This window comes from Sceloporus occidentalis, unplaced genomic scaffold (assembly GCF_023333645.1).
Source record: "Sceloporus occidentalis isolate IW3139 unplaced genomic scaffold, rSceOcc1.0.p SCAF_49, whole genome shotgun sequence".
Lineage (NCBI taxonomy): Eukaryota > Metazoa > Chordata > Lepidosauria > Squamata > Phrynosomatidae > Sceloporus > Sceloporus occidentalis.
In genome coordinates, this window is record NW_028317029.1 from 6,989,016 (window position 1) to 7,011,290 (window position 22,275).

The following is a 22,275-nucleotide window of genomic DNA, read 5'->3' on the forward strand; positions in this document are numbered from 1 at the left end:
TACTTGGCCGACTAGACTGACGCAAAGGCTGCATCTTAGAACTGGTGGTGGTGGTGCTGCTGGTGGTGCTGGTGGTGGCGGTGGTAGATGGAGCTTGTCCCTCCTTAGTCCCAAAAGGAGGATCCATTTCAAATTTTGTGTTGTGTGTGTAGTGTAGTGTAGTGTTTAAAAAACTATAAAAAAAATAAAAAATAATTAAAATAAAAAAAAAGGAAAAACGAATTAAAGACAAAAAATTAGAGGAAGTTCTCTTCAGTGCTACTGCTTAAAAAGTAAAACTATGCACTACTGCACTGTGCTGTGTGCAATCTGCCAAAGTGCTGAAGTTATTTAAATTATTAACTCAAGATTAACTATTTAATAACTAGCAGTATTTTATTTTTAATTTGAATTTACACGGGCCTAAGAGCTTAGCCTACTACTATGCTAGCCTAAAGCTATATTTCCTTACTATAAGTCTACCTCTAGGCAGACGCTCTCAAACCCACTAAGCTAAAGTGAGGTTAAATCAGATTCAGTATATGATTTATTAATTAATATTAAGTTATATAATATTAATAGATTATAAATAATTTACTTATATATTATGTATTATAGATAGAAGAATATTGATTATGAATTAGAATTTAGAATTAGAATTACTTATATTATAGATTATGAATTAGAATTTATATTGTTATATATTATTTATAATATATTATAGATTAAGATTAAAGAAGATTGGAATTATTTTAGTACTACAGCTAGTAGCTTGAAGCTTTGCTTAGTACAGCTCGTCACAGTCAATTTTTCTTGAAAAGAATTAGAAATAAAATAAAATGTCACAGCAAAACAGTTAGCTTCACTGCTGGCTGCACTCACTAGCCCAACAAGTTCACTTCACTGATGGACTGAGGTGAGCAAAACACTAAGGGTACTTTTAATAAAATTGAAATAAAATGTAAAATAAATGAGAAAATCTTTGCAAAACAGTTAACGTCACTGCTTGCTGATCAAAAAAAAACACAGCACTTATGCGGCTGCACTCACTAGCCCAACAAGTTCACTTCACTGATGGACTGAGGTGAGCAAAACAAATGAAATAAAATGAAAGATTAATTAAGAAAAATTGACTTGGTCTCTTGCTGTTGCTAAAACAAAGCACAAACTATAGAGCTGCAGCACCAGTACTAATAAGATTAGCTGAACTATACGCTAGTAGTAATTATTTAATATTATTACTTTTATTTATAGCTAATTTAATTAACTATTAAGACAAGAAAGAATTATAGAATTATTGATATTACTGATTTTAGATTAGACACTAGTAGATGTCTTGAATGTCTACAGTACACTCTACACTAGTATACTATTACTAACTATAACTGACAAATATATATATAATTTTATAATGAATTCAATTATTAATTATATTAATTATTATTTCTGATTTTAAATTAGACACTAGTAGATGAATGTCTACAGTACACTCTACACTAGTATACTATAGAATATATATATATATATATATGACTGACAAATATATATATATATAATAATGAACTATTAAATTATAGATTCTATTAAATTATTATTTATAAATTCTATTTAATTTATTTAAGCAGGACAGGCAATAGGCACTAGTGCCAGCCCAGGGCAAGGGCACCCCAGTGCCACTGAGGCACTGGGTGCACTGTCAACTCAACAGCACTTACACTACAGTTGATGACAAATTAAATAAAAAAATTAAATTAATCAAATTATTATTATTAATTATATTAAGTAGCACTGAAGTGAGGATGAAGTACACTGTGAGAAATGGCAGGCTAAGGCTTACCAGTCTCACACAGAACAGAACAATCTCTCTCTGTAACGCTCGGATGCAGCACAGCAGTGTTGCCAAAGCAGTCACAGCGAAAAATGAATGGATCTCTCAGGCAAGCTCTGGTCTTATAAAGGCGCCTTCAGAATTCAAAAAACAGCAGCACAGGCATTGGACGAGACCCTTAGCGTGACGTCACAAGAGTGAGCTGATTGGACAGACGAGATCAGCTCACTCCTGTTTGAAATTTTGGCGGCTGCGCGGCAAAAACGAAGACGGTTGTGAGTCTTCGTCTTCTCCTACGTTTTGCCGGCACTGTATTCTCTTCGGCGTGTCTTCGGAACGAACAAAAAAACGGCCTCTTCGTGCTCGTTTTCATGTTCGCCCGAAGACGAATGCGCAAGTCTACTTATTACTGACTTTTTGGTGGTCTTAATTCTCTACCTTACAACTTGTGTAACATTTATCTTAATATGTCATTTGTCTGGCCAAGATGGCTTATTGTATAGGTAACCTCCACAAAAGCCACCTCATTAGTGTTAGAAGCCCCAGCCCACCAAAAACCATCCATCAGGGAAGGACGTTGATTGTATAAAATGTTTTAGGTAGTTGGTGGCTCTTTGATGGTGGAATTACTGTTCCGTAAGTAATGATGTTTCAATAAATTGATGCCATTCGCCAGCCTCCTGTTTTAATTATTAATTATTGTTTTATGGCAATACTATCACTTATCTTTGTATTTGTCCTTGTTTACATCGTTGTAGATAATCTAGGTAAGTAAGTAAGTTTATAAAGAATTACAAGAAGGCTAAACCTTCAATATTTCAGGTATTTATGTCTTACCATTTTCATTGTGGTGTTCAAGGTCATCAGGTTCATAACATAATGCAATTTCCGATGATTCTTGATAGTTGATAGACCTGGATACTTTGTCTTTTAATGTGTAGGAATTGTTTCTTATTAAGTTTTCTTTTATTTTGCTATAGGCACAGAGAAACAGATATTTATCAACAATTTCAAGATGAAAACTGAACCCCAAATGGTAACATAACTCATAATTGCCTCTGTCCACTGAGGAAGAGAGGAATTGGAATGTGGGTTTTATTAGATCAATTTCCCAACCGCATGTTGTCTGTGTTTTCCGCACAACCTTAAAAAGGCTGCCTGATTAAATCAACAATTAGCAACTTGTATTATTATTCATTATTCCTCCCTATGCTAACTATTACCAGGACAGTAACAATGTATAAAGTATATTACCTGCATGTATCATCCTGTTTGAAATTATGGTACAGAGTAAAGTTATTGTCCTTGATGACATCTGACCATGTTTTGTGAAATGTTTCTCTGTTGCTCTTTAGATAGTTGAGAAGATCTCCATGGCAGCAGAATTCAAAAATCAGGTAAATAGGTCCTGTAGAATCAGAATAGAAAAAGGTAAGGAACCATTGAGTATACGGTTTGTAAAATAGTAAGTAAAATAAGCCATGTCAAAGCAAGTGTCTTAGAATGCATGGTAGTCACAATCAGGTCAGGACTGGGGATGACCAAGCAGCCCTGGAACTTTAAGGCCAGTGGCCACCAATTTGCATGTGCTGGATACGAGCAGCAACAGGATGGAGAGGTGGATATGGTAAGTATGGGGTGCCATTGGAATCTGACTGTTGTGCCAGATGGCTTGTTCAGGACAGGAACAAGGAAATAAATACCTAGAATTTTATGATTACCTGAAGCTGTACATGCCCCTAACAGATTCACTATGTTTTGATGGTGTCCGATCTGGGTCATCATCTTCAGTTCAGACATCAGGGCTTCTTTTTCAGACACATCAGGGTTTTCTGTAAAAATAATTGTATTATTTATCTATAACCTCTTTTTAGGTAAAAACGTATTAATATGTATACAACCACCTACCTTTCAGCATTTTAACAGCGACGTGCAAGGAGACTCCCGGCTTGGTGATCCCATATGCTGTAGCAGTGACCACCTTTCCAAAGGCACCAGATCCAAGAACCTCACCTAAAAGTCACAAAGCATGAAATGAAGTTCTAGGCAGGACACTTTCAAAATTCAATTGGTTTTATGGTCAGCAGGGCCTCACCAAACTCCAGATTTTCTCTGGGAAACTCCCATTTTAAATCATACTCCAAGGTACTAAAATCGATGTATATGTATTCGTTATCTGAGGGTCCTGTGTACTGTATCATCAGTAGTTGGCTCTCATACTTGTATTGCTTTTAGAAAGAAAAAAAGTATGGAAGCGTTAAAGATAAGATTAAGGGTTGACTTAGTTATTTATGTTAATTTATAAATATATGTTACCTTTTTGTACTTGCTGAAAACCAGGCAAATTAAAGCTACAATGCAAATACTGCAAAACCCAATTACAACAGGAAAAAGAAACTTATTCTGGACATCAAGCAAATGCTTCACCTCTGAAAAAAAGTATAAAACATTTTTAGTCTTTATTTAGTATACATCACATCTGTTAAAACATTATGAATGTAATCCAACCACATTAACTATGGTCAAAGTTGCCCATCTTCCAAGAGGAAGTCTAGAGGGTTGGCCTTTATTTTTATGGTTAATGACAGGAAATGGAATGGGGTTGAAAGCTGTCCCCTGCACTTTAAGGCCAGCAGTCTATAAATGAGGTACCTACACAACCCGCTGGATACACACAATTGCATGCTACACTAAAAGGACCGGACGCACAAACAGCAACAAAAGCATGTGGGGGTGCTTTTAGGCACTGGCCCACTAGGCACTTATTCGGTGTGCCCAATGGCCAATCTTGGTCTGATTATTGGGTTAAAATATTAGATTTTTCACTGAATGAACTCAAACTGCAAACTACTCATACAAGATATGTTAGTATAAAAGAGGCAGTCACTTCTGTTTTGTACCAGTCATGGCAACTTTTGGCAGACAGCACCACCACGTAACAATGAGGCTTATTCCTGGTAGGCAGCCCCATTGAGTCTAATACTCATATGCGTTCTCCCCCACAGGAGGGCTCAGGATGGTGCCCTCTCAGGATACTTCTGTGCCAGTGGTTTCTGTACCATCAGGTGAAAAGTGGAGGGATCAAGCCTGTCTGCAGAGTGTTTCACTTCAATAATTAATATGAATACAAATAGTATAGAGGATCATACCAAGATGATTAAAAAATGTCGCTTCACACGATGATCCAGCAGAGTTCACAGCACAGCAGCAGACAATTAATGTCCTGGTCATGTTTTGGATATCCAAGGTACTGCTGGATGTCCATACGTCAGACGTGTGTACCGGGTCTTCATATGTGACGCCATACAAGATTTCTTCAGTGCAGCTTCCAACAAACGACACAGTTAATATGTGAAATGCCTAGTACGCTCAAAATGTGTTAGTCCCAAGTTCAACATAAGGACTCATAAATAACCAAAAGAGGCCTTTCACTTGGCCCTAAAGGGAAAGTCCTATAATTTACATTTTCTTTTCCCCATCACCGCCATCTTTTTCATATAATGGTGTGGAAGGTGATCATGAAGGAGAGGAAAATATGTAAATATATCTATGACATGAGATTTTACTCTTGGTTTTACATGGGGTTTTTTTAAAGCCTAAAGAAAAATTCTAGTTCTAGCGAGAAATCCTATGATGGGAATGTTTCAATGTTTCACCTATCCATACGCAGAGCGAGACAAGACACGATGACTACTAAAGTTTGCCATACTGTAATGTTTGAGGACATCTGAGAACGTTGGGCAGGTGGTTCCAAAAATCACGCCTTCAATGGCTAATTAAAAGGATTAATGGTGACATATACCCAAAACACAGTTTGCCACAATATGCACTGATATATACAAGTGTACAAAGAGTCAATAACTAGGGATTAAAACTGGCGATGGAGACAGAAATCATTTACCTGTGGACATAGACTTACTTGAGCGAATTATTAAAATCCCTCTTCCATGTCCAAACTGGTGCAGGGTTACCATATGCAACACAAGAAATAAGGTCTTTTGTCATTGTTCGATGCACATCAGGCTTTTCTAAAATAAATGAACAACAATATATAAGCATTTGATGTACGGACATTGACATGTTGCATTTGTGTAAGTAAAGTATAAACAAACCTGAAAATGCTATAAATATAATGCGAAGAATATAATCAATTGGCCAGCTTTGGACTGACCCTGGGACCACCATGGCCTGGCATCCCTACGCATCCCGATAAATAAACTCCCATACCCCTGTTCGCTAACCATAATAAGCTATGCAGATGTAGTAAAGCCCCCACCTAATGTGTATGCTATGGGGGAAATGTATCTTATAATTGCATTAGTTGTTTAGTAGTTGATGGTTGTTGATTAGTTTATACAAGCTTTGTAAATGTTGGTTGGAAGAAGTTAGAGAACCTCAAGTTTCCATGAATTAACATTTAGAATATTTTAAATATCTTTTAAACAATTACAGTGAAACACAAGCTATGGGTAGTTTTTTATTGATGAATTTGGTTATGCTAAATGCTATGATTAACCCTTAGATAGTACAAACCACTTTGATATAATTGTAGATTCAACAGCTCCAAATAAAACGGAAAAATACACAAACTGACATTTGTTGACTCACGTAATATATTTAAGGTGAAGGTTTTGTTGAGATTCAAAGCATCATTTTCTATAAAGAATATATACTCTCCAGGCGTGTATTTATGATCACAGAATTTAGCGGTGCTGTTAAAAAATGTCAAAATATTGTTAGAATGTGTTTTAAAACAGCAGGGTATAACTTTCTAAAGTTCTGAGTGTTACCATTATTTCTATATTATATCTCTTACATTTAAACATTAACACATATCCAAAAGAACAGGAAAAAGTAACACAACAAAAAAGCTGAGATTTACACATTTATTTAATGAATAATTCATTTGTTGATTTTCAATTCTTTTTCTAGAACTAAGTGTGTACCATAACCCCAAACGGAACCTCATAACTTAAAACCGAGGTCTAGTTTGTTTGCAAATATTTCATAAAAGTGATGTCAGCTATTAATATACAAGAGCTAGAAGCACATTGCTGCTGCTAATTACTTGAAGCGGCTTAGAATGAAATGAACCCTGGTGGAATTGCAGGTAATAGTTAATACATTTGTATTACTGTATAATCGTATTACTTCCACTGGCAGTCTAATCCGGTTATCTATCACCCATCCTCTAAAGTAGAAAACTGTTTTTTTGAGTCACTGTTCACTTCATTTAATAGTTTATACAGTATGTCCCCTTCGGCATGGAAACGGGATAAAAAAAAGCATATTCCAAAAATGTATAATTCTTGTTGGAATTGTTTGTGTCCTTGAATTGAATTGTGTCCTAAGGTTATGTAAGAAATCATTTTTATACTTTTATTTTGTTCTGCACATTTTAGGCCTGAATGCAACTTGAGTGCTAGGAACATATGGTATCAATTAAGTGACGTAGTTTAGAGGGTCTTCTGTGGAATGTCGGTGTATCATATGACTGTTCCAATAGGATTCCTTTACGTATACCCTAACCAAATGTAAAGGGGTATAAATTGGCATGACTACAAAGACAAAGTCTCTTTCCTCGCTCTTTCCACACTCTCACCTTCATCTCACCAAGATATTTAGCCTACAGTACCTTTTATCAACATTTGTTCCAGCATCGGTATTGTATGAATTGATAATTTGTTATCGAATAAACCTGATTAATAAGACATAGAAGCTGTGGTCTTGATTGCTGTTTGATCACTGGAGAAGCTTAGATATTCAAGACAAAGAATATTCTAACAAATTGACGAGCCAGCCAGTCTTTAGTCAGTTTTCTACGGCGAGCCTTTACTGCACGTTTGTTTTTTACTTTTCCTCTTCCGACAAAGGGGGGATAGTGTGCAGTTGTCTGAAGAGATCAAAGAGATCCTCTGACTAAAAACAAAAAACCTAGAAGTGTGATCAGAAGAAAGTGTAATGCGACACTACCAGACCATTACCAGACCACGTGGTGAGAAGCAAGAGCATTCCAGAACCGTGTATTGTACTGAGAGCAGATTGAGCAAGCAACTGATCTACGGTAAGTATGGATTTTATTAATACTTTGTCTTCCGCAAGTAAACTTGAATTTACGTTTGTTCCTTATACGGCTAGTGATTCAGCTTTATGGCATGATTTATGGCGTCAATGTGAAGATGCAAATAAGAAGATAGACAAAAAGATATTTTCTGTGAATAAAGAGAAACAAAAGTTGAGGAATGTAATGAAAATGATTAAGATTTTTAATACATTACTTGATGGTGGTGTTAATCTGACTAATAATGATGTTAGTCAAAGTAATTCACAGAGTAGTGACATGGTTAAAAATGAGATGCACAATGTGTGTGCAATAGAAAAGGAATGTCCTAAATGTGATTTATTAACTGAAGAGATTTCTGATTTGTCGGATTGCTTAGAAATTAAGAATTTGTTAATTACAAAACTGCACAAAGACTTGAAACAAGTTTGTGTAATTACAAGGGGAGATAGACAAAGACACAGCTTAATTCCAGAAAATGTAGAGGATGAACCAGAGGTCAGTTCAGAACAGGAACTGCAAAGGAAGAAGCTTAGAAATAAAGCAGCAAAATTAAAATTACAAATACAAAGTGAGTTAATGAAATTACTTAAAGAAATACCACCGTATAGTTCTAATTTGGATGCATTTGGTAATGCAGATGTATTTGAATCCAATACAAACAAACATAACTTGTCTAATAAAGAAAAAAATATTTTGTTTAAGATTTGGTTACCTACATACATGAGTAGAAGATTAGTAGCTCCAATAAGTTCTCCTATAGTGGAGAATGATGAAATAATTCATGGAACAATTAAGTTTACAACTGGAAATACCAATCCAACAATTGATATACTAGAAAATCTGAAACCTACAATTTCAGAGGATCCATTTTCTTTCTTGTTAAGATTTGAGCAGGCTTACAGATTAGTTTTTAACATTTGCTTCCGATATGCAAACACTTGAGGATGCTGCTGCATTTATTGATAAAATCAGGAGAGAATGGAGACATGAAGGGGTTAAAATGAATGTGTCTGTAGTTAACATGGTTAATAGTAGACTTGCGCATTCGTCTTCGGGCGAACATGAAAACGAGCACGAAGAGGCCGTTTTTTTTGTTCGTTCCGAAGACACGCCGAAGAGAATACAGTGCCGGCAAAACGTAGGAGAAGACGAAGACTCCCAACCACGAAGAATCGAAGATTCTTCGTGATCGTCTTCGTTTTTGCCGCGCAGCCGCCAAAATTTCAAAGAGGAGTGAGCTGATCTCGTCTGTCCAATCAGCTCACTCTTGTGACGTCACGCTAAGGGTCTCGTCCAATGCCTGTGCTGCTGTTTTTTGAATTCTGAAGGCGCCTTTATAAGACCAGAGCTTGCCTGAGAGATCAATTCATTTTTCGCTGTGACTGCTTTGGCAACACTCCTGTGCTGCATCCGAGCGTTACAGAGAGATTGTTCTGTTCTGTGTGAGACTGGTAAGCCTTAGCCTGCCATTTCTCACAGTGTACTTCATCCTCACTTCAGTGCTACTTAATATAATTAATAATAATAATTTGATTAATTTAATTTTTTTTTATTTAATTTGTCATCAACTGTAGTGTAAGTGCTGTTGAGTTGACAGTGCACCCAGTGTCTCAGTGGCACTGGGGTGCCCTTGCCCTGGGCTGGCACTAGTGCCTACTGCCTGTCCTGCTTAAATAAATTAAATAGAATTTATAAATAATAATTTAATAGAGTCTATAATTTAATAGTTCATTATAATATTATATATATATATATTTGTCAGTCATATATATATATATACTATAGTATACTAGTGTAGAGTGTACTGTAGACATTCATCTACTAGTGTCTAATTTAAAATCAGTAATATTAATTAATATAATTAATAATTTAATTCATTATAAAATTATATATATATTTGTCAGTTATAGTTAGTAATAGTATACTAGTGTAGAGTGTACTGTAGACATTCAAGACATCTACTAGTGTCTAATCTAAAATCAGTAATATCAATAATTCTATAATTCTTTCTTATCTTAATAGTTAATTAAATTAGCTATAAATAAAAGTAATAATATTAATTAATTACTACTATTGTATAGTTCAGCTAATCTTATTAGTACTGGTGCTGCAGCTCTATAGTTTGTGCTTTGTTTTAGCAACAGCAAGAGACCAAGTCAATTTTTCTTAATTAATAATCTTTCATTTTATTTCATTTGTTTTGCTCACCTCAGTCCATCAGTGAAGTGAACTTGTTGGGCTAGTGAGTGCAGCCGCATAAGTGCTGTGGTTTTTTTTGATCAGCAAGCAGTGACGTTAACTGTTTTGCAAAGATTTTCTCATTTATTTTACATTTTATTTAAATTTTATTAAAAGTACCCTTAGTGTTTTGCTCACCTCAGTCCATCAGTGAAGTGAACTTGTTGGGCTAGTGAGTGCAGCCGCATAAGTGCTGTGTGTTTTTGTTCAGCAAGCAGTGAAGCTAACTGTTTTGCTGTGACATTTTATTTTATTTCTAATTCTTTTCAAGAAAAATTGACTGTGACGAGCTGTACTAAGCAAAGCTTCAAGCTACTAGCTGTAGTACTAAAATAATTCTAATCTTCTTTAATCTTAATCTATAATATATTATAAATAATATATAACAATATAAATTCTAATTCATAATCTATAATATAAGTAATTCTAATTCTAAATTCTAATTCATAATCTATATTCTTCTATCTATAATACATAATATATAAGTAAATTATTTCTAATCTATTAATATTATATAATTTAATATTAATTAATAAATCATACCGAATCTGATTTAACCTCACTTTAGCTTAGTGGGTTTGAGAGCGTCTGCCTAGAGGTAGACTTATAGTAAGGAAATATAGCTTTAGGCTAGCATAGTAGTAGGCTAAGCTCTTAGGCCCGTGTACATTCAAATTAAAAATAAAATACTGCTAGTTATTAAATAGTTAATAATTTAAATAACTTTAGCACTTTGCCAGATTGCACACAACAGCACAGTGCAGTAGTGCATAGTTTTACTTTTTAAGCAGTAGCACTGAAGAGAACTTCCTCTAATTTTTTTGTCTTTAATTCATTTTTCCTTTTTTTTTTTATTTTTTATTTTTTTATAGTTTTTTAAACACTACACTACACTACACACACAACACAAAATTTGAAATGGATCCTCCTTTTGGGACTAAGGAGGGACAAGCTCCATCTACCACCGCCACCACCAGCACCACCAGCAGCACCACCACCACCAGTTCTAAGATGCAGCCTTTGCGTCAGTCTAGTCGGCCAAGTAGGCCAAGCTCTCGCTTATCATTTGGGGAAGCATTGCTTGAAGGATCATCAAGTAAAGGAAAGGCACCAAAAGCAGGCAGTAGTAGTGCGGCTAGGCCCACAAGCTCTATGGTTTTTTACGGAAAGCCTAAAGCACCAGAAGCACGTTCAAAGTTAAAGGGTAGCACAAGTAGTACCAGCCTAGTGACTAAAAAGAAGTGCCTTTTGCCCCAAGCAGCATCTTCCCCATCCACCAGCAGCATGCAAGGTACCAAGCAGAGCCAAATTAGCAGCAAGACTCAGAGGGGTCCCAAACCAAAGCGATCTCATTCCTTTGTAGGGAAAACCACCACCACCACCCCCACCGCCTCTACCACCACTAGTGCTGCACCTACTGTTCCCACTGGTACCGCCACGCCATGTCCTCCTAGTACCTCTAGCAAGCCACCAAGTCCTTACAACATTTTTGTAAAGACAGTTAGAGAGAGGGCTACACATAGTGGGACTCCACCTAGCGAGGTAGCAAAGGAGCCTGAGACTGAGAGGCCAAGTGCAGAGTCTATTCTTCCTGCTCGCACTACTACTAGTCACGAGTCTCACGACGATATCAGTCTTAGCTCCAGCCTAGCAGGAATTCCATTCGATCTGGCTAATGAAGAGCTAGACTATGAGCCAGAGGAAGTAGAGGAGATGAGTGGTCAGGAATCAGATTCCTCAGGGAGCAGTGTCCAAATGACTAGTGCACAATTTTCCCGTGAGCCTCCACCTTCTCCGCTACGATCATCACCATCACCACCACCACCAGCAGCAGCAGCAGCAGCAAAACCTAGCAAATCTAAAGCATTTAGCAGTCCCACTATGGCCAGTACTGTTACCACCAGTCCCACCACCACTAGTTCTGCCTCTGTTCATCCACCCCGAGCAGTAGGAGCAGCACCCAAGGCACACTCCAAGGCTATGCGCGCCCCAATTTGGGAGCACTTTGAAAATGTTGAAGAAGGGCGCTATGGAAAGTGCAAACATTGTGGGAAGCTAATAAGCAGAGGGAAAGTGTCTGGCCATTTTACCAGTGCTAGCATGAAGCATCACCTCAGCACTCAACACAACGCTGTGCTATTGGGGAAAGATGCAGAAGTAAAACTTAGTGCAGGCAGCATAGCTGGTGGCCGTGGAAAAACCCCAACAGCTTCTTCTTCTGAGCCAATAGCAGCAGCAGCAGCAGCAGCAGCAGCAGCTAGTGCTGGCAGCCAGAGACCAAGGCAGGTTGGAGCACTGCATGTCCAGCCCACCCTGGAACAATTTGTGGCATTCCAATCCAAAAGGTCAATGCCCAAACAGCAGGCCAATAAAGTAACGCGACTGATTGGTCAGTTCATTGCTGTTGGAGGGGCATCCTTCTCTATGATCGAAGGGGAGCCTTTCAAACAATTGATGGCGGCTGTGGCTCCACAATATACAGTTCCGTCACGTTCCACTTTCAGCAGGAACATTGTCCCCTCATTGTATCGGTCCTGTGTTGCAGCAGTGAAAGAGGAGCTTTCCAAGGCTGCTGGTCAGTGTGTTCATTTCACTACAGATTTGTGGAGTGCACCTAGCGGCCAGCATGCCTTTCTTTCTTTGACAGCACACTGGTGGCAGCCCGGTGTGTCTAAGGAAGCTGCTGCAGCAGGCTACCGATCTTTCCTTCTCCATGCAGAAGTGATGGATGAAAAGCACACTTCCCAAAATATTCTGCATGCAATGAGGAAAATGTTTAGCCTTTGGGTGGGAGCAGAGGCGGGCACCAATGTTGAAGTTGGTTTTGTGGTAACTGACGGAGGTGCCAATATGGTGAAAGCGCTGCGAGATGGTCATATTGTTGGTGTGCGCTGTGCAGCCCACATCATCCATCTTGTAGTGAAGGCAGCAATGTCAGAAGGAACTAATGTGGCAGCAGTAGTTCTGTCCCGCTGCAGAAAGATCGCTGGGCACTTTCACCATAGTGTTAAGGCTAGCCAACTTTTGAGGGAAGAGCAAGAGAGGTCAGGTCTTCCCGTACACTGCCTACGCCAGGATGTCAGTACACGGTGGAACTCCACGTTAGACATGCTGGAGAGGATTTTGGAGCAGCAGAGGGCAATCCATAATCTTGCCTCAGAGCACAATATTGGGATTACCTCTCCATTGAATAGGGAGGATTGGACAGTGATCGCCCAGCTAGTGGCAGTCCTTAAACCATTCAGGGATGCCACAGAAAATTTAAGCTCAAACACTGCCAGTCTGGCCCAGGTAATCCCAGTGTTCTCCCATCTAGGCAGCAAGATGGATGTGTTCCTTGGAAACCGTGAGGCTGTTCAAGGTGGCACTCTACATCCTGACGTAGCAGCCATAGCCAGGAAGCTGAAGGATCTGCTGAAAGTACACCTTCGCAAACGAATGGAAGAGAGTCCCGAAATGATGCTAGCGTGCCTTTGCGATCCAAGAATTAAGGGAAAGCTAGCTTTGAAATTTAATGTTCTCAGTAGCTACCGGGAGCAATTGGTCAACAAGGTGCGTGACTGGCAGCGTAAAATGGGAATGCTGTCCGAGGAGGGAGAGGTGCAGGAGGAAGAAGAGATGATGTGGTCTGCTACTCCTAGCAGCAGCATCAGCAGCAGTGCCACAAGCAGCACAACACAGCTGAGTGGAGCAGCTGCGTTTTGGGAAGAGGCACTTGGGAGTATAGTTGGACCATCTGACAGAGCTAGCAGCAGAAAGGAGAGTAGTGCTGCTGAAATGGTCAAACTTTACCTCTGTGAAGTTCCTTCTGCGCCTAATGTTGATCCTCTTAGCTACTGGGATGAAAAGAAGAGTGTGTGGCCTGCACTCTCATGGGTTGCGCAGCAGCTACTATCATGTCCGCCAACCACTGTTCAAAGTGAGCGCGTGTTTTCTATGACTGGAAACATACTGAGTCCACAGCGCTCACGCATGGCACCTCATCTGATGGAGCAGATTGCCTTTCTTAAATTCAATCTGCCCAAGCTTGGAAAGTTAATTTTTTTTCTCTGTAATGTTTAAGGTAGTTTCTCCCCCTGGTTGCACGTGTTTGTGGTGTGGCAACGCCTGCTACCTCCGCCGGTGTAGCCAATTTACGCTAGGGCCTAGTGTCTGAGTTCTGGAAGTCCGCTCCCAAACGCCAAGGACTGACAGTCTTCGGATGCTTTGCCCTGGGGTGAAACAGGTGAGCGGGTCGTCAATTGCCCACTCATTCACCTTTTTCCGTTTCCAACGCTGCTGCTGGTGGTGGTGCCAGTATCTTTTGCCAGTTCGCTTCCTGGCTGAAATCATGCCTCAAATGTCCCTAATGGAGAGGGTAGTTTCTCCCCCTGGTTGCACTTGCTGCGGTGTGGCAATGCCTGCTACCTCCGCCGGTGTAGCCAATTTACGCTAGGGCCTAGTGTCTGAGTTCTGGAAGTCTGCTCCCAAACGCCAAGGACTGACAGTCTTTGGATGCTTTGCCCTGGGGTGAAACAGGTGAGCGGGTCGTCAATTGCCCACTCATTCGCCTTTTCCAATGCTGCTGCTGCTGCTGGTGGTGGTGGTGCCAGCGTCTCTTCTCTGCCAGTTCGCTTCCTGGCTAGTGTCATGCCTTAAATGTCCCTAATGGAGAGGGTAGTTTCTCCCCCCTGGCTGCGTCTGTTTGCGGTGTGGCAACGCCTGCTACCTCCGCCGGAGTGGCCAGCTTACGCTAGGGCCTAGTGTCTGAGCTCTGGAAGTCTGCTGCCAAACGTCTAAGACTGACAGTGTTTGGGTGCTTTGCCCTGGGGTGAAACAGGTGAGTGGGTCGCCAATTGCCCACTCATTCGCCTTTCCCATTTTTCAATGCTGCTGCTGGTGGTGGTGGTGGTTGTGGTGGTGCCAGCATCTCTTCTGTGCCAGTTCGCTTCCTGGCTAGAGTCATGCCCAAAATGTCCCTAATGGTAAGGGCAGTTTCTCCCCCCTGGCTGCGTCTGTTTGCGGTGTGGCAACGCCTGCTACCTCCGCCGGAGTGGCCAGCTTACGCTAGGGCCTTGTGTCTGAGCTCTGGAAGTCCGCTGCCAAACGTCTAGGACTGACAGTGTTTGGATGCTTTGCTCTGGGGTGAAACAGGTGAGTGGGTCGCCAATTGCCCACTCATTCGCCTTTTCCATTTCCATTTCATTATTTTCCTTCTGATACACAACCAACCAACCAAACATAACACACACAATAACACAAATAACACAGTGACATAATACATAACACATATAACACACAGTGACAACACACATAACACACATAACACATACACGTACAATGCACAAATCACAAGGACCTTTCCTCTTGTTATTTGTCCTGGCCTTCACTTCTACACTCACTAGCATTAACGCTATAACTCACACTTCATACTATAACATTTTTCCATCCACATACCTGCCAACAGACCCAACTTTTTCAGGGACAGTCCTGCTTTTTTCCAGTCCTGTCCCATCTAATTTAGCTATCTAGGTATGCAAATACACGTTGGTAGTTATAGCTCGGTAGGTAGCACTAGTATAAACATTAAATAAATATAATAAAGTACTAAATAATAAATCTAACTTTAAAATACATTTAAATAAACCCCTTAATTTTTTAAAACCCATTAAAATTAAAATTAAATTATTATTTAGACATAATACATCTTTAACCAAACCAGTGCACTGCTACTAATCTTAAACATAACCGTACATTAACCCTAAGCTATTTTTTAGTTCTTGTCCAACATTTTTCCATCCGCATACCTGCCAACACACCTAAGATTTCGGTGGACAGTCCTGCTTTTTTCCAGTCCTGTCCAGTAAAAGTTGGGTTGTTGCAAAGTATGCCATTGTGAATAGGTAGCAAATGTTAGGCATGTATTACAAGTGGTCCAAAATCAATTTATTCTTTTATTAAACATCTATGGATGTGTGACTGTGTATGATAAACGGAGGCCAAGTTCCTTGGAGCATTTGTCTCTAGGTCATTTTGTGTACAGTACACCTCAGTACGTGTGTGCAACTCTATTGGTCGTTTCGGCAGGGGGCTGGCCTGCCATCAACGAATGAAGTGCGTTCTGCAATTCACTTGTTGATGCCAGACCAGCCCCCTGCCGAAACGACCAATAGAGTTGCACACACGTTCCTTCACGGCAGCTGCTGCTGCTCCGATGTGTTGTTAACCCCGTATTAACCCCTGCTAGGCAACCGGGAAGGAAACGAAGATCAAACGAGCACGAAGAATGTCCGCGAATATTCGCCCGAAGAGAAGACAGGCACGGGCGAATATTCGCGGAATACGAAGGTTTTTTTCCCCCCGAAGACGAGCACGAAGACGAACACGAAGAGCCCCCTGGTGCCCAAGTCTAGTTAATAGCAAGGATATAGGTAGAAAGGAGAGATCACATTTAATTCACCCCCTTTCTCCCCCTCAGGAATTTAAACATACCCAGATGCAGAATCTCAGGGGACACAGGTTTTGGAATAAAGAGTCTTTTCACTGTTTCTATTGCAAGAAACTGGGACATTTTAAAAGACAATGTCGCAAATTTCTCTACAATAAAAAATTAAAAGAGCAAAGAAAATTAAATGGATTTGTTTACAGTTCAGATCCAAATGTATATACTAACAGGGCTGTAACACCTCAAAGAGATTTACTTTACACTCCAATGATTAGGCAAATCAGGGAGATTGAAGTTAATAAAGAAGATTTACCTAATACAGGAACTACACAGGAGTATGTTTGTTGTAAGTGTAGTGAGAGCTATAATACGTAGATCTATGTTGATTCAGTATATAGGGAGCTAGTATAACAATTAACTCTAATTCGTACTGTATCCCTGCACTCTGTCTTCTATGAAGATGTTTTGAATAAGTTAATTTATTTATAAGAAAAACTATATGAACAACATCAGATGTGTTATATGTTAAAGTTTTGTGTTTTGTTTTATTCTGTAAGTTAAGATCCTGTAATGTTATATGTTGTATATGTTAAACTGCAACTACATAGTGTCCATCATTTGCAGAAGTACAAGTTAGGGATATTTCCTTTCTTGCTTCTCAGGTTGATTCAAAACCTTAATTTAGTTCATGAGAACAGGGTTTTGCATCATGACTAAAAAGGATTACTGTGTATTGTATTGTATTGATCAAATATGTTTTTTCCGTAATCAATTGAAGTATTAATTATTTACTATTGTCCATATTCTTAAATTCATCTCATGATCCAAATTCATGTGCTATAATTTGCTATTTGGTTATTTGATAAAATGATGCGGTCTTTAATGTTAATCATTTTAAACAATTTCTTAAGAATCATATTAGAACATTACATCATGTTTTATAGTGAGGTGCTACAATAATAAAGGTTTTGTATCAGCTAAGATTTTGATGCTGCATATCTGTTGAAGAGAGAAATTGATGATTTTAATGGGCATGTGTGTTTTGGTGTAATGAAAGGGTACTTATCAGTATGTAACATTAGAATTAACTTTACTAGACAAAGTAATGTAAGGTTAAATGTTACGATAGGGCCTAAACATTTATTTAGTTGGACTAAAGGGACCTACACACAAGATGATGATAAATTTGGGTCTTGGGATCATATTATAAATAAAGTAGCGTACTTGAGTGTAGTTATACATGGTGATGTGATAGTAAATTGGTCTGGAGATCTAGCACCAATACTCCAGGCTTGACAGTAACTAAAGATGGAGAAACTAAAACAAAGGTATTATACACAGAACAAGTATGGTATAAATTTCTGCAACCAGGAACAATACTACAAAATAACATATTAAATACACCTATAGTATGGAAAATACAAGCATTTAGGGATTCAAAGTTTGTAAATGTGGAAATGGCAATAACTGTAACAGATTTGATTATTCCTAATATAGAAGTATTTCCTAATTCTATAGAGATCCTAGAAGGAAGGGATCAATTAGTGTTAACATGTAGTACTGAGTCGGTGTTATCTCCCGAGTCTTTAATGACATGGACTAAGGGTGATGAGTTCCTGGGAAGTTTTTCCAGTGCAAATCAGAGTATGATACATAGAGGTCTAGTAGGTAGAGTAGAATGGTCTGAGAAGAGATTTACATATCATCTAGACCGGCCTACTCTCAATGACAATGGGAATTATCAGTGTTGTTTAAGATTGAAAAATTCTGAAAGGAAATGTGTAGATGTAAATGTTACTGTCATCTCACCAACAATATCTGTGTGTGAAAACAAAATTTTTAAAGAATCAAGTCCATTTCAGGTAAACTATCTCCATTCCAAACCTCTCCTTTTAGATGGTAAATTTATAACAATAATTTGGAATTTTAATATATCAGAGTGGAAAATTTCATCTAGATTTCCACAATGCAAAAAATATTTATTAAATATGGAAAGAGGTGTTGATGACTGGTTTGGTAGAAATAATACAAATTTGAATAGGAAAAAGAGAGATGTAATACAAGGAATTTTAACAGGTGTAAATACAGTAGAAAGTATACTTAATACTATGGATATTAAGACACTAAAGTCTGATTTGGAAACTGCAGGGTTAATAGGAAGTAAAGAAACACATATTCAACAAGGTTTAAACAAAATCTTGGAGAATATGATAATAAAAACAGCTTTTGTGATAGGACCTGCAGTGCAACATCTCCAGGAAGCAACCATGGCTTTAATGACTAATGCTGATTTATCAGAAGTAGCCAGAGCTTGCTTGGAAATCCAAATTGAATATTCTACTGATTTCAAAATAATGGCACAAGCATTCCAAGGCAAGCATTCCTCTAGGAATTCTACGTAGTTTACCTGAAGAATTTACATTTGCTCGAAATCATACTGATTTATGGGTAAATAAATGGTTAGGATGTAGTAATGATGTGTGTAAAGGTACATCTTTAATACCAATGGCAGGTAAAGAAGAAACATTATTCCCGATGAGAGTACTCAATTATTATTTTATAAATTAGAGTATCCTGATTTTGTTTTTTCCACAGATATGTCAGAACCTGAACAGTTAGACTTGTCTGCATGTTTACATTTTGTGTCCAAAATTATTTGTTTGTCTCATCAAGCTGAAACTATATATCATTCATGTTTTCATAACCAGAGCTCATGTTCAGGTACAATTCAAAGTGTGAAAACATCTAACGATCTTGTAACGCCTATAGAGAAAGGTAGAGTATGTGTACAGGTAATGTCTAATGGGGAATTGATTAAAGCAATGTTTCCTAAATGTACGCATACAGAAATATTATCGAAAGGTCTGTATTGTATTGATGGCGATCCAATAGCAATCTATATATATGGAGCTCAGATTAATGTTTCTCAAATTAATTCTCAAAAATTAAATGTTTTGCCACTACAGTTTAATTTATCACAAGTAAGTGAATTTCCATGGCAAAAGTGGGCAAATGAGATAAGGAAAGATGTAGGATTTTTAAATGTCTTGCAAAAACAATTAAAAGAAGCACAGATTGTATTTCAACATGAGCAAGGTAAACTCAAAAACATAGAACATGAATGGTCAATAGTCTCAGGTACATCTTGGTGGAAAAACTTTGCTAAGTCAACAGAAATTATGGCAAAATCATCTGTTGGCTCCGCTATCACCAATGTTTTGTTACATCCATTTATTATTGTTTTATTTGTGTCTTTTATATGTATTATTTTTCAAATATGCTTATTATGTAGAATAAGAAAATCATATTTAACTATTCGAGAAAAGCAAGGAGCAATGATATTAAGGGAAACTTTAAGACGTAGGATGCATCAGTCTTCCACAGATTCTTTTTTATAATATTATCGTTTACATATCTTCCTGCACTCACTGAATGTGATACGAATGTGATACGAATGTTGTATGAATGGACAGCAAACATTTATTTATGGTACATAACCATAAACAGGGGGAAGTATAAGAAATCATTTTTATACTTTTATTTTGTTCTGCACATTTTAGGCCTGAATGCAACTTGAGTGCTAGGAACATATGGTATCAATTAAGTGACGTAGTTTAGAGGGTCTTCTGTGGAATGTCGGTGTATCATATGACTGTTCCAATAGGATTCCTTTACGTATACCCTAACCAAATGTAAAGGGGTATAAATTGGCATGACTACAAAGACAAAGTCTCTTTCCTCGCTCTTTCCACGCTCTCACCTTCATCTCACCAAGATATTTAGCCTACAGTACCTTTTATCAACATTTGTTCCAGCATCGGTATTGTATGAATTGATAATTTGTTATCGAATAAACCTGATTAATAAGACATAGAAGCTGTGGTCTTGATTGCTGTTTGATCACTGGAGAAGCTTAGATATTCAAGACAAAGAATATTCTAACAGGTTAAATTTCAGTTTGGAGTCTAAAGGTTGAAATACCTTGATTAGAATGTCATCAGGGGCACATCAGACTACAAATGGCTACTGTGTTATGCATATGGCACATAGAAGACTACGGTATACAAATATGTTATGGAATCTTTCGGCTTTGGTGGTTCATGGTACAGACATTTAAAGTGCTAGAACACTATATAGAACACCATCTTACCAGATGTACACGAAGTTCAAACATGTGCAATAAACGTCCTTTAAACTATTAAGAGCTATTGCTTTTTCCCTATTTCCATAATATTGTTGTGTTATTTTTTACCTTTGTCCATTTGCAGTAGTGAAGTCACATGAGAAGATCTCTGAGCCATGATTCCATGCACATCGTGCATCTGGATATGCTTTAAACACCACAACAAAGCAGAACTCGGCTGTCTTGTCAATGCTGTACTCTACCCTAGATGTGTTTAAATCAATAAATCCTTTGTCTATGGGAACAAAATAATAAAATAATATAACAATCAGAAATGTCCACAAAATCCGCCCAATTACAAGCGCATTGGTTGTTTTCAGGGGACCTCATCCTACCTTTACTTTGGAGAAGGATTGAGGTGACGCATGGGATGGGGTCTATGCCTCTCCAAAGGCTTCACGCCACATTAACCGGCACACAGCCAAATTGTCATGGTTTGGGAACGGAGGTTTACCTATTTCCCCCCAGGTATTTTGGGAGCTTTTTAATCAGCTCATGCAATAAATAATACATTTATATATATGTAGGGTTGACCTTTTTATTTTGCAAGTTCCAGGGAAGGACATGGCATGTAAATGTTCATGAAACATGCATGCCCTCAGCATTGGTCATTATTGTCTTTTACGATAATACAGAACAATACAATTTTACCAGTGTCATTGTTTTGTGTTAGACACATGTAAATCACAGTTTCCAATAACGTTACCTAATACAGTAACCACTGTGGACTTGTTAAGATTTGAAGAGACACAAGAGTATTTTCCGCTGCTTCCTTGGTCCGTCCAAGAAAAAGATAGGAAGGATACTCTCACCATTGATGACGTCCCAGAAAGGTATGCACTTTCTTCAAAACAGTTTGTCTGAATGGAATATATACATTATCAGTCAAACATATTTAAAACTAATACCGGTATGTATATATAGGTCCACATATACAGTGTCCCAAAAATTCCCAGGTATGGAGATCAGACAACTCCCCTGTAACTGGCCCATTCAGCAGCGGCCCCCCAAGAGGACGATCTGCAGCTGCTGGCGTATATCAGATATGAACAAATGGTGATTTCTTACCTCATTTTTATGTTCAAAATCCCACTCAATTCCAAAGTCAAATGACTCGTACGTATATCGACATCGCATTATAAAAGGATCTCCAGTTCTAAGAAATATTCCAGGCATAGATCTTTCAAATCCGAGATCTTTAAAGCAAAAATGGCATTCATTAACTGATTATTAATTTATGTTAATTTATTAAAATATGTTTTTGGTTTTTTTTGGTTATGCCATTGTTAATGGCTACTTTGCGCTTGCTCTAATACCTTTTACCCCATGTAAGTACAAACATGCGTTTCATTTAAACGGTATAATGACCCTTAAGTCTGTGCCTGCGCACGAATGCATATCCGCTTTATACTTCTGCTGAAGTCAAGTCAAATAAGTTGAGTCAATCTGCATTTTATTTATATGTTGGACTGGAGTTGTTCTCTTATTTTAATGAATAAAGTATATTCTGCAAATGTTCTGCAGCACAGAAAAGGTTTCACCTGCTATATGGTAGCAGC

General features: G+C 38.2%; 1 protein-coding gene across 1 annotated transcript in view; it reads right to left on the minus strand.

Annotated features, from left to right (window-relative positions):
* Positions 1-22,275, minus strand: part of LOC149288983 (receptor-type tyrosine-protein kinase FLT3-like) — a 49,733-nt gene that overhangs the window by 9,815 nt on the left and 17,643 nt on the right. The window contains exons 5-15 of the mRNA XM_089491216.1: positions 21,785-21,912; positions 21,423-21,576; positions 20,786-20,951; positions 6,416-6,519; positions 4,124-4,236; positions 3,903-4,035; positions 3,716-3,820; positions 3,529-3,639; positions 3,079-3,215; positions 2,874-2,899; positions 2,645-2,781 (exon numbers count right to left, since the gene is read on the minus strand). Coding sequence (XP_089347342.1) covers positions 2,645-2,781; positions 2,874-2,899; positions 3,079-3,215; positions 3,529-3,639; positions 3,716-3,820; positions 3,903-4,035; positions 4,124-4,236; positions 6,416-6,519; positions 20,786-20,951; positions 21,423-21,576; positions 21,785-21,912 — 1,314 coding nt within the window. The remainder of the gene's footprint in view (positions 1-2,644; positions 2,782-2,873; positions 2,900-3,078; positions 3,216-3,528; positions 3,640-3,715; positions 3,821-3,902; positions 4,036-4,123; positions 4,237-6,415; positions 6,520-20,785; positions 20,952-21,422; positions 21,577-21,784; positions 21,913-22,275) is intronic.